The 12,024-nt window shown below is 33.0% G+C and overlaps 2 protein-coding genes across 5 annotated transcripts in view; one reads left to right on the forward strand and one right to left on the reverse strand.

Moving 5' to 3' along the window:
* The window catches only part of LOC148629506 (uncharacterized), a 204,880-nt gene that overhangs the window by 114,571 nt on the left and 78,285 nt on the right, over window positions 1-12,024 (reverse strand). The window lies entirely within an intron of this gene.
* LOC148629509 (sushi, von Willebrand factor type A, EGF and pentraxin domain-containing protein 1-like) overlaps window positions 1-12,024 on the forward strand; it is a 69,487-nt gene that overhangs the window by 54,845 nt on the left and 2,618 nt on the right. For all 4 annotated transcript variants that reach the window (XM_088552517.1, XM_088552526.1, XM_088552536.1 and 1 more), the window contains one exon: window positions 2,126-2,222. In XM_088552517.1, coding sequence (XP_088408643.1) covers window positions 2,126-2,222 — 97 coding nt within the window. The remainder of the gene's footprint in view (window positions 1-2,125; window positions 2,223-12,024) is intronic.

Consider the following 12,024-nt stretch of genomic DNA (forward strand, 5'->3'; position numbering starts at 1 on the left):
TGACGTTGTTCACAGTTTTCAGCCAATATCTTAAACACTATAACAGATACAAAGAAACTTTCAATTACAGAAATGATCCTTATGATAAGGATCATTTCTGGGTATCAAAGTTGTTGGACAACTCCTTGCTGGATTTATTGCCCTTGAAAGGCGAAAATTTTAGGTTTTAAGCAGTTTTCAGCCATTATCTTGAAAACTTTAATAAATAGAAAGACAGGTTCAATTGATGAAATGATCCTTATGATAAGTCCTACCATAGTCTTCTTTTATGTCAATTCACCTTAACGAGATATTGTCCTTAGTGAAGGTTGGACAGCAAGCTGGTTGTAATACGACTTACTCTGGTAGTGGCATTAATCATATGTGGATACTTAAAAGTTCTAAAGATTCACTTCAAAACCTAAAATCCCGCAGCTTTTCGGAAATTAGTTTTCTCCAAATTGTTGACTTCTCGACTCTTTACACTATGTTGCCACATGATAAAAGGACTTATTCGTTAATCTTTTGCTGATTCGAAAAAATTAAGTTGTTCTTGGTTACAAATCCACTACTGTTCTAAAACATTGCAGAAGGGTAAAGTGTGCTATACAAAAATTCAGATTTGTGATATACTTGATTTCATTATTGATAACATATTTGTCAGTTTGGAGGAGTTATATTAAAACAACAAGTTGGCATTCCAATGGGCACTAACTGTTTTCCTTTCCTAGCTGACTTGTTTTTATACTCAAACGAGATTGAATTTCTTCAGAATCTCGTAAGGCATAAAATATGAAAGATGCTAAATCCTTTAACTTTACATAGAGATACATTGATAATGTATTGTTCATCAACAACCCTTCTGTGGTAAATTGTCACCTTCAATATCTCCACCATAGCTCGATATAAAGAAGACTACCGAAACAGCTTATTCTGCATCTTTTTTGGACCCGCATCTCGACTTCTGTCAACAGTAGTCATCTCAGCACTAAGATTTATGACTGATTTTAATATATTTTTTTTCTTACCTGTACAGCAATATACCTTCATCTCCTGCATATGGTGTTTATATTTCACCATTGATTCGCTATACGCTAGAGCAAGTACTACTCCGATTTCCTTAAACGCCATATATATCTGCCTTACAGACTAATGAATCAGGGGTATGAAGAAATGCGTCTTAAAAGGTCTCTTACCAAATTACTTTTAGATATCAGCCCTTGGTTGAAAAGTACTCAGTATCTTCTGAAATAAAGAGTAATGATCTTTTTTTTTGTTGTTGTAAATTGGAATGGTAAAAAAATAACCAGTTGAACAATTCAGGCTCCTGAGAGCCTTTCTTTTTGAAAAATTTGTCATTTTCGTGTGTAAAATTGACAAAAAATGATAAATAATGTCTTAGTACTCCCTTTTTCTGAGGACCCCCACTGGCACCCCTCCTTTTCAAAGTGCTTGGATCCGCCCCTGCTTAAGACGACTTTCTTCAGTGAATATGAAATTAAGTCTTCTGTTTATCATCTGACCTGGGTTTCATAAAATAAATCTCGAATTAGGATTTTCCTAAAATCAATGAGTTTGTTCTCAAATCTACAATTTTCAGTAAATGATTGGTCAAAGTTCGAGTTGAGAAAGAATTTGTGGAAAATCTAAATTTGAGATTCTTTATAAAACCGGACCCATTTCTTAATCGTCATAATAGTAACCTCTTAAGTCATGTTTATCTGTTAACTTAACTGTCAAGAAAACGTAGTATTTTTAATGACTCTCTTTTATGAAAAAGCAATTTTCTTTACTTTTCATCGAGTTTTAAAGAAAAGAAAGTGGCAATTTTGATAGCAAGGGCAAATAAGAAAGTAGATCACTTTATTGTAAAACAAATCATTAACTACCCGAAAGTTGTAATATATCATTTGTCTATGCTCGTTGTCTATTTTGTTGTGTATACGGTATTAGTCAGCTGCTTTTATTGTCAATTTCATTTCAATATTTACTTCTGGAGTACTCAAATTAGCATGAATCGCCAAACCAATGATTCTCTGGGAAAATATACGAATTTGCTTCAATGATTTCGTAAAAATCCGTGCTTGCTCTAACTTATGAAAATTATTAAAAATTTTAATTCCATGGAATACATTTTGTTTCACAGCGATATGTGATAGACCATGTCAGTTTGGTGGTCTCTGTGTCAAACCTAATATGTGTCACTGTAAACATGGCTTCAGGAAACCATTCTGTGATCCACCGTGAGTACTTGTTTAATCTCATATGTATGGCACGCAAAATTAACCAAAACCCCATTATCTATAGGATAACACCGTTATCTATGGGTTAACTGACTGTAACTCTCAATATCATCTGTGATCGATAATTAAATTCCGCTATCTGTGGGTTATCAACCTGTTAACCCATAGATAACGCTCGCTAATACATAGATAACGCTTGTTAACCAGTAGATAACGGAAAATTAATTATCCTTACCGTTTGCTATTGATAATTAATTCGATTTAATTCATTTAAAACACTGTTATATAAGAATTAATTTACGAAATTAGTGTTATCTATGGGTTAGCAAGTGTTAACTATAGGATACCGAAGCTAATTCATAGATAACGCAATTAGTTCATTGATAACACTTTGACCAATCAAATCGGGTGTTACATCCATATTCGGAGTGCTGAACCAAAGTATTTGTTATCGCTTGCTTCGTCGGTCTCGTTTTTTTCATCCTCCCAAGTCAGTGTTTTGAGTCCACCCTCGCTCCCTCAAACCCCTGACATCACTAATTCATATTTAGCGGGTATCGTCCAGTGCCATCTAGTGAGTTACCTAAATTTAACCCGGATCCAAATTTTTTTCTCTATAATTAACTCATGATCACTCTGATTCTATCACAATGCTTTCACAGAATGAAAATAAATAATTTGATAACAGTTTTGTCCTCTAAAGTGGTAAAAAATTAGAACAAGATGGAAAGTTTGAAGAATGGCTTTTTCTTATTGGATTGTTTTTTATCCCCCTTATATGTAATTCAATCTACATGGTTTACAATTACATGTACGTTTACCTATTCTGGACCAAAGACGATTCTAAGAGGGTGTAGGACCAGAAGCTAATCCCTTTTGGGATTAGACCAGAAGCGTACCCCCTTTTAGTTTATTCACAAAAGTTGGATTGATTATGAAGTAAATACTGAAAATCACTTGAGTATCCCTTCCCTTATTTGACCGCCTCTGTGGATAATACTGGTACATATATTTGGTAACATAAATATTTTTTTCAAATAATAACTGCAAGTGCAAATGCAAGGTCACAAATTCTATATATCTATGGCAAGCCAAAATGGACAAAACTGCCTATTTATTCATATTTATAAAAATTATAAATATTAATATTTCATTTATAAATATTTATAAATCGCTTAATAATATTTGTAATTCAATTATGAATAATAATAATACAATTATAAATATTTACAATTCAATTATAATTGAAATGCTGGGTTGATCCAGGATTTCAGGTTTGGGTGTAAAATATGGTAAGCAACTTTCATATTTATTCCATATTTTAGATACCTCATACATGTATAATAAATCAGATATCTTTTACATGTATAACTGTATCTCATATACTATATAAGATATCTCTTATATATGAGATATCTTATTTAGTATAATTAAATATTCTAAAATATGGAATTAATATGAAAAAGGCTTGCTGTACATCGTTCACAAATTATGTGAGATTTCTTATATAATTTACATCTCATATATGTTAATTTATAAAAAAAGTCTCTTATATTATTTAAGATATCTTATATAATATAAAAGCTCTCTGAAGTATAAAATATGGAATAAATATGATGACAACTTGAAACTACACCTGAATTCTATCAATATATCAGTAGATATTTGTACCCTAAGGTTAATGTTATGTAGAGGTTAGAGACATGAATCCCTAATGTAGATTTTGATTTCCTTTCCATGATTTTAGGACCTTTGATCTGTATTAACTGATAATTATGAGTACATTTGTAAATTAAAATGTACATGTAGCTCATTTTTATATTCATAGTATATTTTATGTTTGCTTTCTAAGATAATTTTTTTCTCTATTTTTTAGTTTAAATTTATATATACTGAGAATTTTAGGCTGAGGAATTCTGTATTATAACACACTTCAAACTTGCCAAATTAGAAAATGCAACAGGAAATTGACAGATGGACAATAACAGGTGTTAAAGTTTGACTCTCTGATTATGTGCAGTACAGAAACATTACTACATACCTAACATTATGCTAACTAAATTACATGCATACAAAGACAAGAAGAATTAGATTTTAAAAATGAGATTGAGGATTTTTTTGCATCATTTTAGAGACACACCAGCATACTCACATGCTTTGTTCTTCAGAAGATGGATTGATACTTTTTATTTGTTGTTTTCAATAAATATAACTTGATTTTTTTGGTTTTAATTTGTTGGACTGAAAACATTTTTTCAAAGCTTATTTAAGGCACAAAAACAATTAACATTTTCGTTTTCTGCTACCACCAAAAAAACTAGGTACTCAAGTGAGTAAGAGGGCCAAGGTAATCAAGGGAACAAAGATTTGAGCAGAAATCAGAAGAATATAATCCAGGGATAAAGACTTAAACATGGGAACAGACATACAATACAGAGAACATGAAACAACACATTACATTTTAAGCAAATACTCAACTCAGACTCCACCAAAAACTGGAAGCATAGACTAGGTGCATCGGTAGGGTAAGCATCCTCTGCTTTACTAGAAACCCCTGCCATTTTATTGTCGAAAATATTTTACATTCAACAAGTTAGTTTGCACTAAAATAGTGCCCGAGCCAAAATGTTGAGGGTATACAAACTATAGGGTAAGTTGGGTAGCACAAAATGAATTTTTGAACATTTTGAATGTGAAAAGGCTTCTGTGTGGGATTAGATATTTCAAAACAAAATGCTGTTTTACTTTTTTCTACTTAGGACACACAGAGAACAGTATCATCAGTGGGACAGATATAATATAGTTGTAGACAAATCACTAGTCCAACAGGTACATTACATGATCATTGGACTGATCTGTCACAAAGACCATTATTTCAATGGAACATATATGATATAGGTTTGGACCAACCACCAGTCCAAAATGTACATTATATGATCGTTGGACTGAACTGTTACAGAGGGCAGTTATACAAATGGAACAGTTCTGACGAAGGTGTAGACCAGTCATCAGTCCAACATGTACATTATATGATCGTTGGACTGAACTGTTACAGAATATAGTTATACAAACGGAACAGTTATGATATAGGTGTAGACCTGTCATCAGTCCAACATTTACATTATATGATTGCTGGACTGAACTGTTACAGGGGACAGTTATACAAACGGAACAGTTATGATATAGGTGTAGACCAGTCATCAGTCCAACATGTACATTATATGATTGTTGGACTGAACTGTTACAGGGGGCAGTTATACAAACGGAACAGTTATGATATAGGTGTAGACCAGTCATCAGTCCAACATGTACGTTATATGATCGTTGGACTGAACTGTTACAGAATATAGTTATACAAACGGAACAGTCCAAAATGTATGGAACGCCTAAAATGTCTGATGAGATACACATTTGTTTACGTGTTGTCAATTTTACATTACTTGCTGTGGTTTTATAATTACTTGTGGTCATTTTGTATTTACGTTATTTAGGAACATCTTTACATTTTGTCGTTTTGTCTTAACGTTCTGCCATTTCGTCTTTACGTTCTGTCATTTCGTCTTTACGTTCTGTCGTTTTATGATTACGTTATATCAACATATATTTATGTAATGTGGATTTATCTTTACGTGCAGTGGCTTTCTTATAACGTGAGGTCGTTTCATCTTTACGTTATGTCGATCTCTAAATACTTTATGTGCATTTTCTTTTCTTTACGTGGAGTGATTTCGTGTTTACGTGATGTGGACAAAAAAAAAAAAAAATGCATGATGACGTGTGACCCCGGAACTTTTCGATCGTGTAAACTTCAAATCAATCCGTAAAAGGCAAAATAGACGTCACAACGCCAATTAGAAAAATGCTGAACGAATACTTGGGTAGTCTATCCAATGACCCTGGAGTATTTATTCTATAGTAAAAAATAGCTTATTTGTTATTTACGTTCAATATTATCACAATTGATACACCTTGGACTCGGATGATGAGTTGGGCGATTTTCGTAGTCAGAATATATATTGTTTTAATTCCAAAAACATGGGAATTTCCACTCCCGCGAAAATTTGCATAAATTCGACTCTACAAGGTATTGCGTGACTAAATTTAATTTTCTACATTAGTAAACCACCAAAACTAATTTTCAGGAAAGAATTTTCAAAAATGTTAATGATTGATTGATTGATTGTTGGGGTTTAACGTCCGAGCAGCAATATTTCAGCTATATTCAGACGATGAACGTGAAATGAAAAATGGGATGGGACACAAGGATAATAGGGTCAACAAATTATGATTGCCACTAGAAAAAGGGAGGGATTGGTAAGGTCGGGCAATTTAGCCTCCTGTGGCGGAGCGCAAAGGTTCCTACTCCTATCGAATACCACAGCAGGGTTCTTTAACATGCGACGAACGTGGCATCTTTCCCAACACGGTGCACCACTATGGTTTGCGGTCAGGTTTTCCGTATTATAGCCTGACAACCCCAGCATGTAACACGCCAGGGGTACCCCATTCCACCACCTGGGGCACACATCCCAGTTGCTCTGTGGGCAGAACACCTAGCCCCCAGCTAGGTTTCTGAGCACTATTTAGTCGCCTTATACGACAAGCTTAGCGCTGCTGCAGGCCTATTCTTTCAACACCCGGACCTGCACGGGGACAAAAAAAATATTCAAGAAAGAATTTTCAAAAAATGTTAAAAATATTACCCCTACTCCTAGAAAATTGGTCTCTGTATCAAACAAAATTCTCATTCACAGCATACCGTGAAACTCATATTTTAGGCATTCATAATATAAGATAATTATTTACCCAAAGTATTTGAATAATTCAGGCATGTGATTTTTTATAGGGTTACAATTACTATAAACTCGTAAAAAGTGGAATTTACAGAATTTCTTCTATATCACCCGTCATTATCTTTTTTTCAGAATACCGTAGTTTAAAAAAGGTTTTTGTGTGATACAGTAGATTTATATAGTGTGCAAGCTTTCAAATCGGCCAGGTAATTTATATTTGAACTTTTCCTGGTAAAGTTGGTGCAAAAAAAACCCTACCCATGCAAAAATACCTCAATATGAACCAAAATGTTAATTTTTAACATATAAACGGCGTACACTGGGCATGTTGCGGGCGATGGCTTTCATTATCGATGCATCCAACATATTTGCTAATTTCAGGAGCGTAGGCGACAATAATGTGGTTTTTTTTCATAAAAAGGGAAAATTCCGGAATTTCATTTTTCTTCCATCTTGCCGTTCATTGGCGTATTTTTTTTTCAAATACCGTACTTCGAAAGAGCTTTCGTACATTAAAATACGACTATATAATGTAGTAGCTTTTGTAATGAGCCCAGAAAATATGTAAGTACTTGAACTTTTCCAAGTCAAGTTAGTGCAAAAATTGCACTACCCATGATAAAAATACTTTAATACGGCCCATCGCCTTCGATTTTTAGAAAGCTAAGTTACTAAATAAATCTGTTTAGATATGCAAAGGCATGTTTGAAGTACGGTATTTAATAAAATTGCACAAAACAGGTTTTAAAATGAAAGAAAATATGAAATAAAAAAACCCTCTTTACTATGAAAAGCACAATGTTTTCACATTGAAACTGGAAACAATACGCTCCTGAAATGAGTAGATATGTTGACTACGTCGATAATTAAAACAATAGTACCCAGCATGTCTTTTTAACATCGATTATATGCTAAATATAACATTTTGGTTCATGTTGAAGTATTTTTATCATGGGTAGGGGGTACTTCTTGCACTAACTTGACTTGGAAAAATTCAAATATTTATAACTTGGGCTCACAAGAAAGCTACTAAACTATATAGTAGTACTTATGTACAAAAGCTTTTTTGTAGTACGGTATTTTAAAAAAATAGGCCAATTGGAATTGAAATGGAAGAAAAATGAAATTGCGAAAATTCAATTTTTTTTTACGAAAAACACATTATTGTCGCCTTGAAACTAAAATAATACGCTCATGAAATGAGCAGTGACGTTGGATATATCAATGATGAAAACAATAGCACTCAGCATGCCTATTGTACACCGTCAATGAACTTAAAACTAATATTTGGTTCATGTTGAGGTATTTTTTTCATGGGTAGGGGTGGTAATTTCTCACCTTATTTGACTTGGAAAAATTCATATGCATGCACTGTATCACACAAACACGTTTTTAAACTACGGTATTCTGAAGAAAGATAATAACCGGTGATAAAGAAGTTCTGTAAATTCCCCTTTTCTTGATTTTATGGTAAATGCAATTCAAACGCCTGAATTGATCAGATATGTTGAGTAGATCATTATCTTAATAATGACTGCCTATAATATGAGTTTCACAGTGTCGGTATGCTGTGAATGAAAATTAAGTTTGATACTGAGACCAGTTTTCTGGGGGTAGGGGTAAGATTTTTAACATTTTTAAAAATTCTTTCTTGAAAATTAATTTTGGAGGTTTATTTATGTAGAAAATTAAAATTTAGTCACGCAATAACATTTAGAATCGAATTTATTCAAATTTTCGCGGGAGTCGAAAGTCCCATGTTTTTGGAATTAGAAATATATATTCTGACTACGAAAATCGCCACAAGTCATTAACAGAGTCCAAGGTGTATCAATTGTGATAATATTTAACGTAAATAACAAATAAGCAATTGTTTATTGTAGAATAAATATTCTATTGTGTATGGCAATCCAAAGTGGACAAAAATCAAGATTTTTTAATATTAGAAATTTAATTCCTGATTTAACAATATTATAAAATATCACACATTTTGTAATATTAGAAAATTGAATTTGTAATATTAGAAAATGAATTTGTTATTTTAAAAAATATTTTTGTAATATTAGAAAATCAGTCACATTTTTTAATATTACAAAATGATTTTCTAATATTAAAAACTCGTAACTGAATACTACAAATCCATTTTCTAATCAATTTCTTATATTAAAAAATCGTTTTTTAATGTTAGAAATTCAATTGAATTTTTAATATTAAAAAAGTGTTTTGTGATATTAGAAATCTAATTTGTAATATTAGAAAATGGATTTGTAATATTAAAATTATCATTTTTTAATATTAGAAAACACTTATTTTCTAATATTACAAATTCCTCATTTAGTAATATTATAAAAAAAAAAATTAAATTTGTAATATTAGGAAATGTATTTGTAATATTAGAAAATCAGTCACATTTTTTAATATTACAAAATGATTTTCTAATATTAATAAATCGTCATTGAATAGGACAAATTCATTTTCTAATATTACAAAATCAATTTCTAATATTCAAAAATATTTTTTTAATGATAGAAATTCAATTGATTTTTTAATATTAAAAAATGATTTGTAATATCAGAAAATGAATTTGTAATGTTAAAAAATCATTTTTTAATATTAGAAATTGTTCATTTTTGTCCACTTTGGCTTGCCATAAGGGTGACTAGATAGAAAACCCAAGTGTATTTCGTTCAGCATTTTTCTAATCGGCGTTGTGACGTCTATTTTGCCTTTTACGGATTGATTTGAAGTTTACACGATCGAAAAGTTCCGAGGTCACACGTCATCATGAAATTTTTGTCCACATCACGTAAAGAAGAAATCACTCCACGTAAAGAAAAGAAAATGCACATAAAGTATTTAGAGATTGACATAACGCAAAGATGAAACGACATCATGTTACAAGAAAACCACTGCACCTAAAGATAAATCCACATTACGTAAATATATGTTGACATAACGTAATCATTAAACGACAGAACGTAAAGACAAAATTACAGAACGTAAAGACGAAATGACAGAACGTAAAGACAAAACGACATAATGTAAAGATGTTCCTACATAACGTAAATGCAAAATGACCACAAGTAATTATAAAACCACAGCAAGTAATGTAAAATTGACAACACGTAAACAAATGTGTATCTCGTTAGACATTTTAGGCGTTCCATACATTTTGGACTGATGACTGGTCTACACCTATATCATAACTGTTCCGTTTGTATAACTGTCCCCTGTAACGGTTCAGTCCAACAATCATATAATGTACATGTTGGACTGATGACAGGTCTACACCTATATCATAACTGTTCCGTTCGTATAACTATCTTCTGTAACAGTTCAGTCCAACAATCATATAATGTACATGTTCAACTGATGACTGGTTTACACCCATACCATAACTGTCCCTGGACTGGTGATTTATGTACATCTTTATCATATCTGTCCCACTGATATAACTGTTCTCTGTGTGTCATAAAGTAAACAGCATTCTGTTTTTAAATATCCAATGCCACACAATGTGACATTTCAAATGTACAGTTCATGCTACCCAACTAACCTTATATTTGTGCATACCCTTAACATTTTGGCTTAGACACTGTCAAATTAATTTATTGAATGTAAAATGTTCTTGAAAATAAAATGTTTCTTGAAAAGCAGAGGATGCCTACCCTACTGATGCATCTAGTCTATGCTCCCAGAGGATGCCTACCATACTGATGCATCTAGTGTATGCTCCCAGAGGATGCCTACCCTTACTGATGCATCTAGTCTATGCTCCCAGAGGATGCCTACCCTTACTGATGCATCTATATGCTCCCAGAGGATGCCTACCCTTACTGATGCATCTAGTCTATGCTCCCAGAGGATGCCTACCCTACCGATGCATCTAGTCTATGCTCCCAGAGGATGCCTACCCTTACTGATGCATCTAGTCTATGCTCCCAGAGGATGCCTACCATACTAATGCATCTAGTCTATGCTCCCAGAGGATGCCTACCCTTACTGATGCATCTAGTCTATGCTCCCAGAGGATGCCTACCCTACCGATGCATCTAGTCTATGCTCCCAGAGGATGCCTACCCTACCGATGCATCTAGTCTATGCTCCCAGAGGATGCCTACCCTACCGATGCATCTAGTCTATGCTCCCAGAGGATGCCTACCCTACCGATGCACCTAGTCTATGCTCCCAGCATTTGGTCAAGTCTAAGTTGACTATTTGCTTAAATTGTTTCTTTGTAGGTGCAGTTTGTTATTTGATACTCTCTGTATTGTGTGTCTGTTTCCTGGTTTAGTCTTTATCCCTGGATTATATTCTTCTAATTTCTGCTCAAATCTTTGTTCCCTTGATTACCTTGGCCCTTTTTTTCTAATTTAACTACCTAGTTGCATTTGATGGTAGCAAAGTGTTCCCCTAAAAGAAGAATTACTGAGGTCCATTGAATAATAGAGGTATATACAAATTCATCTGATTGAAAAGTATTCAAAATAAAGCTGATAATGTGTACTTTAAAATCATATTTGTAATTTACTACAAAAATGTATGAAAATTGTTTATATGTGTGAGTAATTTGCCTCCATGCTGTCAGTTAGCAGAAAAGGTAAACGTGGATTGTCAGTAAATTTTGTTAAGAATTTCTTCAATCATCGTACCAATAGCATGATGATTATCAATGCCTTATTTCCAAGCTTCACAATGGTATGCAACTTTAAGATTTTTGTCCTCGGAATTCACAGTGAAAATTACTTTTTGAACATGTAAAGTATCAACTGGGCTAAGGAGGTGTTGTTCTAGTGATTATATATAATCAAACTATCTGTTGGAGCATTGGTGGGTGTCGGGCACCAACTTGGATCAATAGTAGGCAAAGGAATATACATTTGCAGAAAATCTAGTGTACAAATACATTTAAAACTTAGTTTTGCAAAAACCTGCATTGTCTTGAATATCGCTAGTCACAATGAAATTATAAAATAGTAGGTCAGAAATATGAAGTTGGCAAGAAGCCA

This window comes from Perna viridis, chromosome 1 (genome assembly GCF_037379345.1).
Source record: "Perna viridis isolate PV_CMFRI_1.1 ecotype Kerala chromosome 1, ASM3737934v1, whole genome shotgun sequence".
In the NCBI taxonomy this organism is placed as follows: domain Eukaryota; kingdom Metazoa; phylum Mollusca; class Bivalvia; order Mytilida; family Mytilidae; genus Perna; species Perna viridis.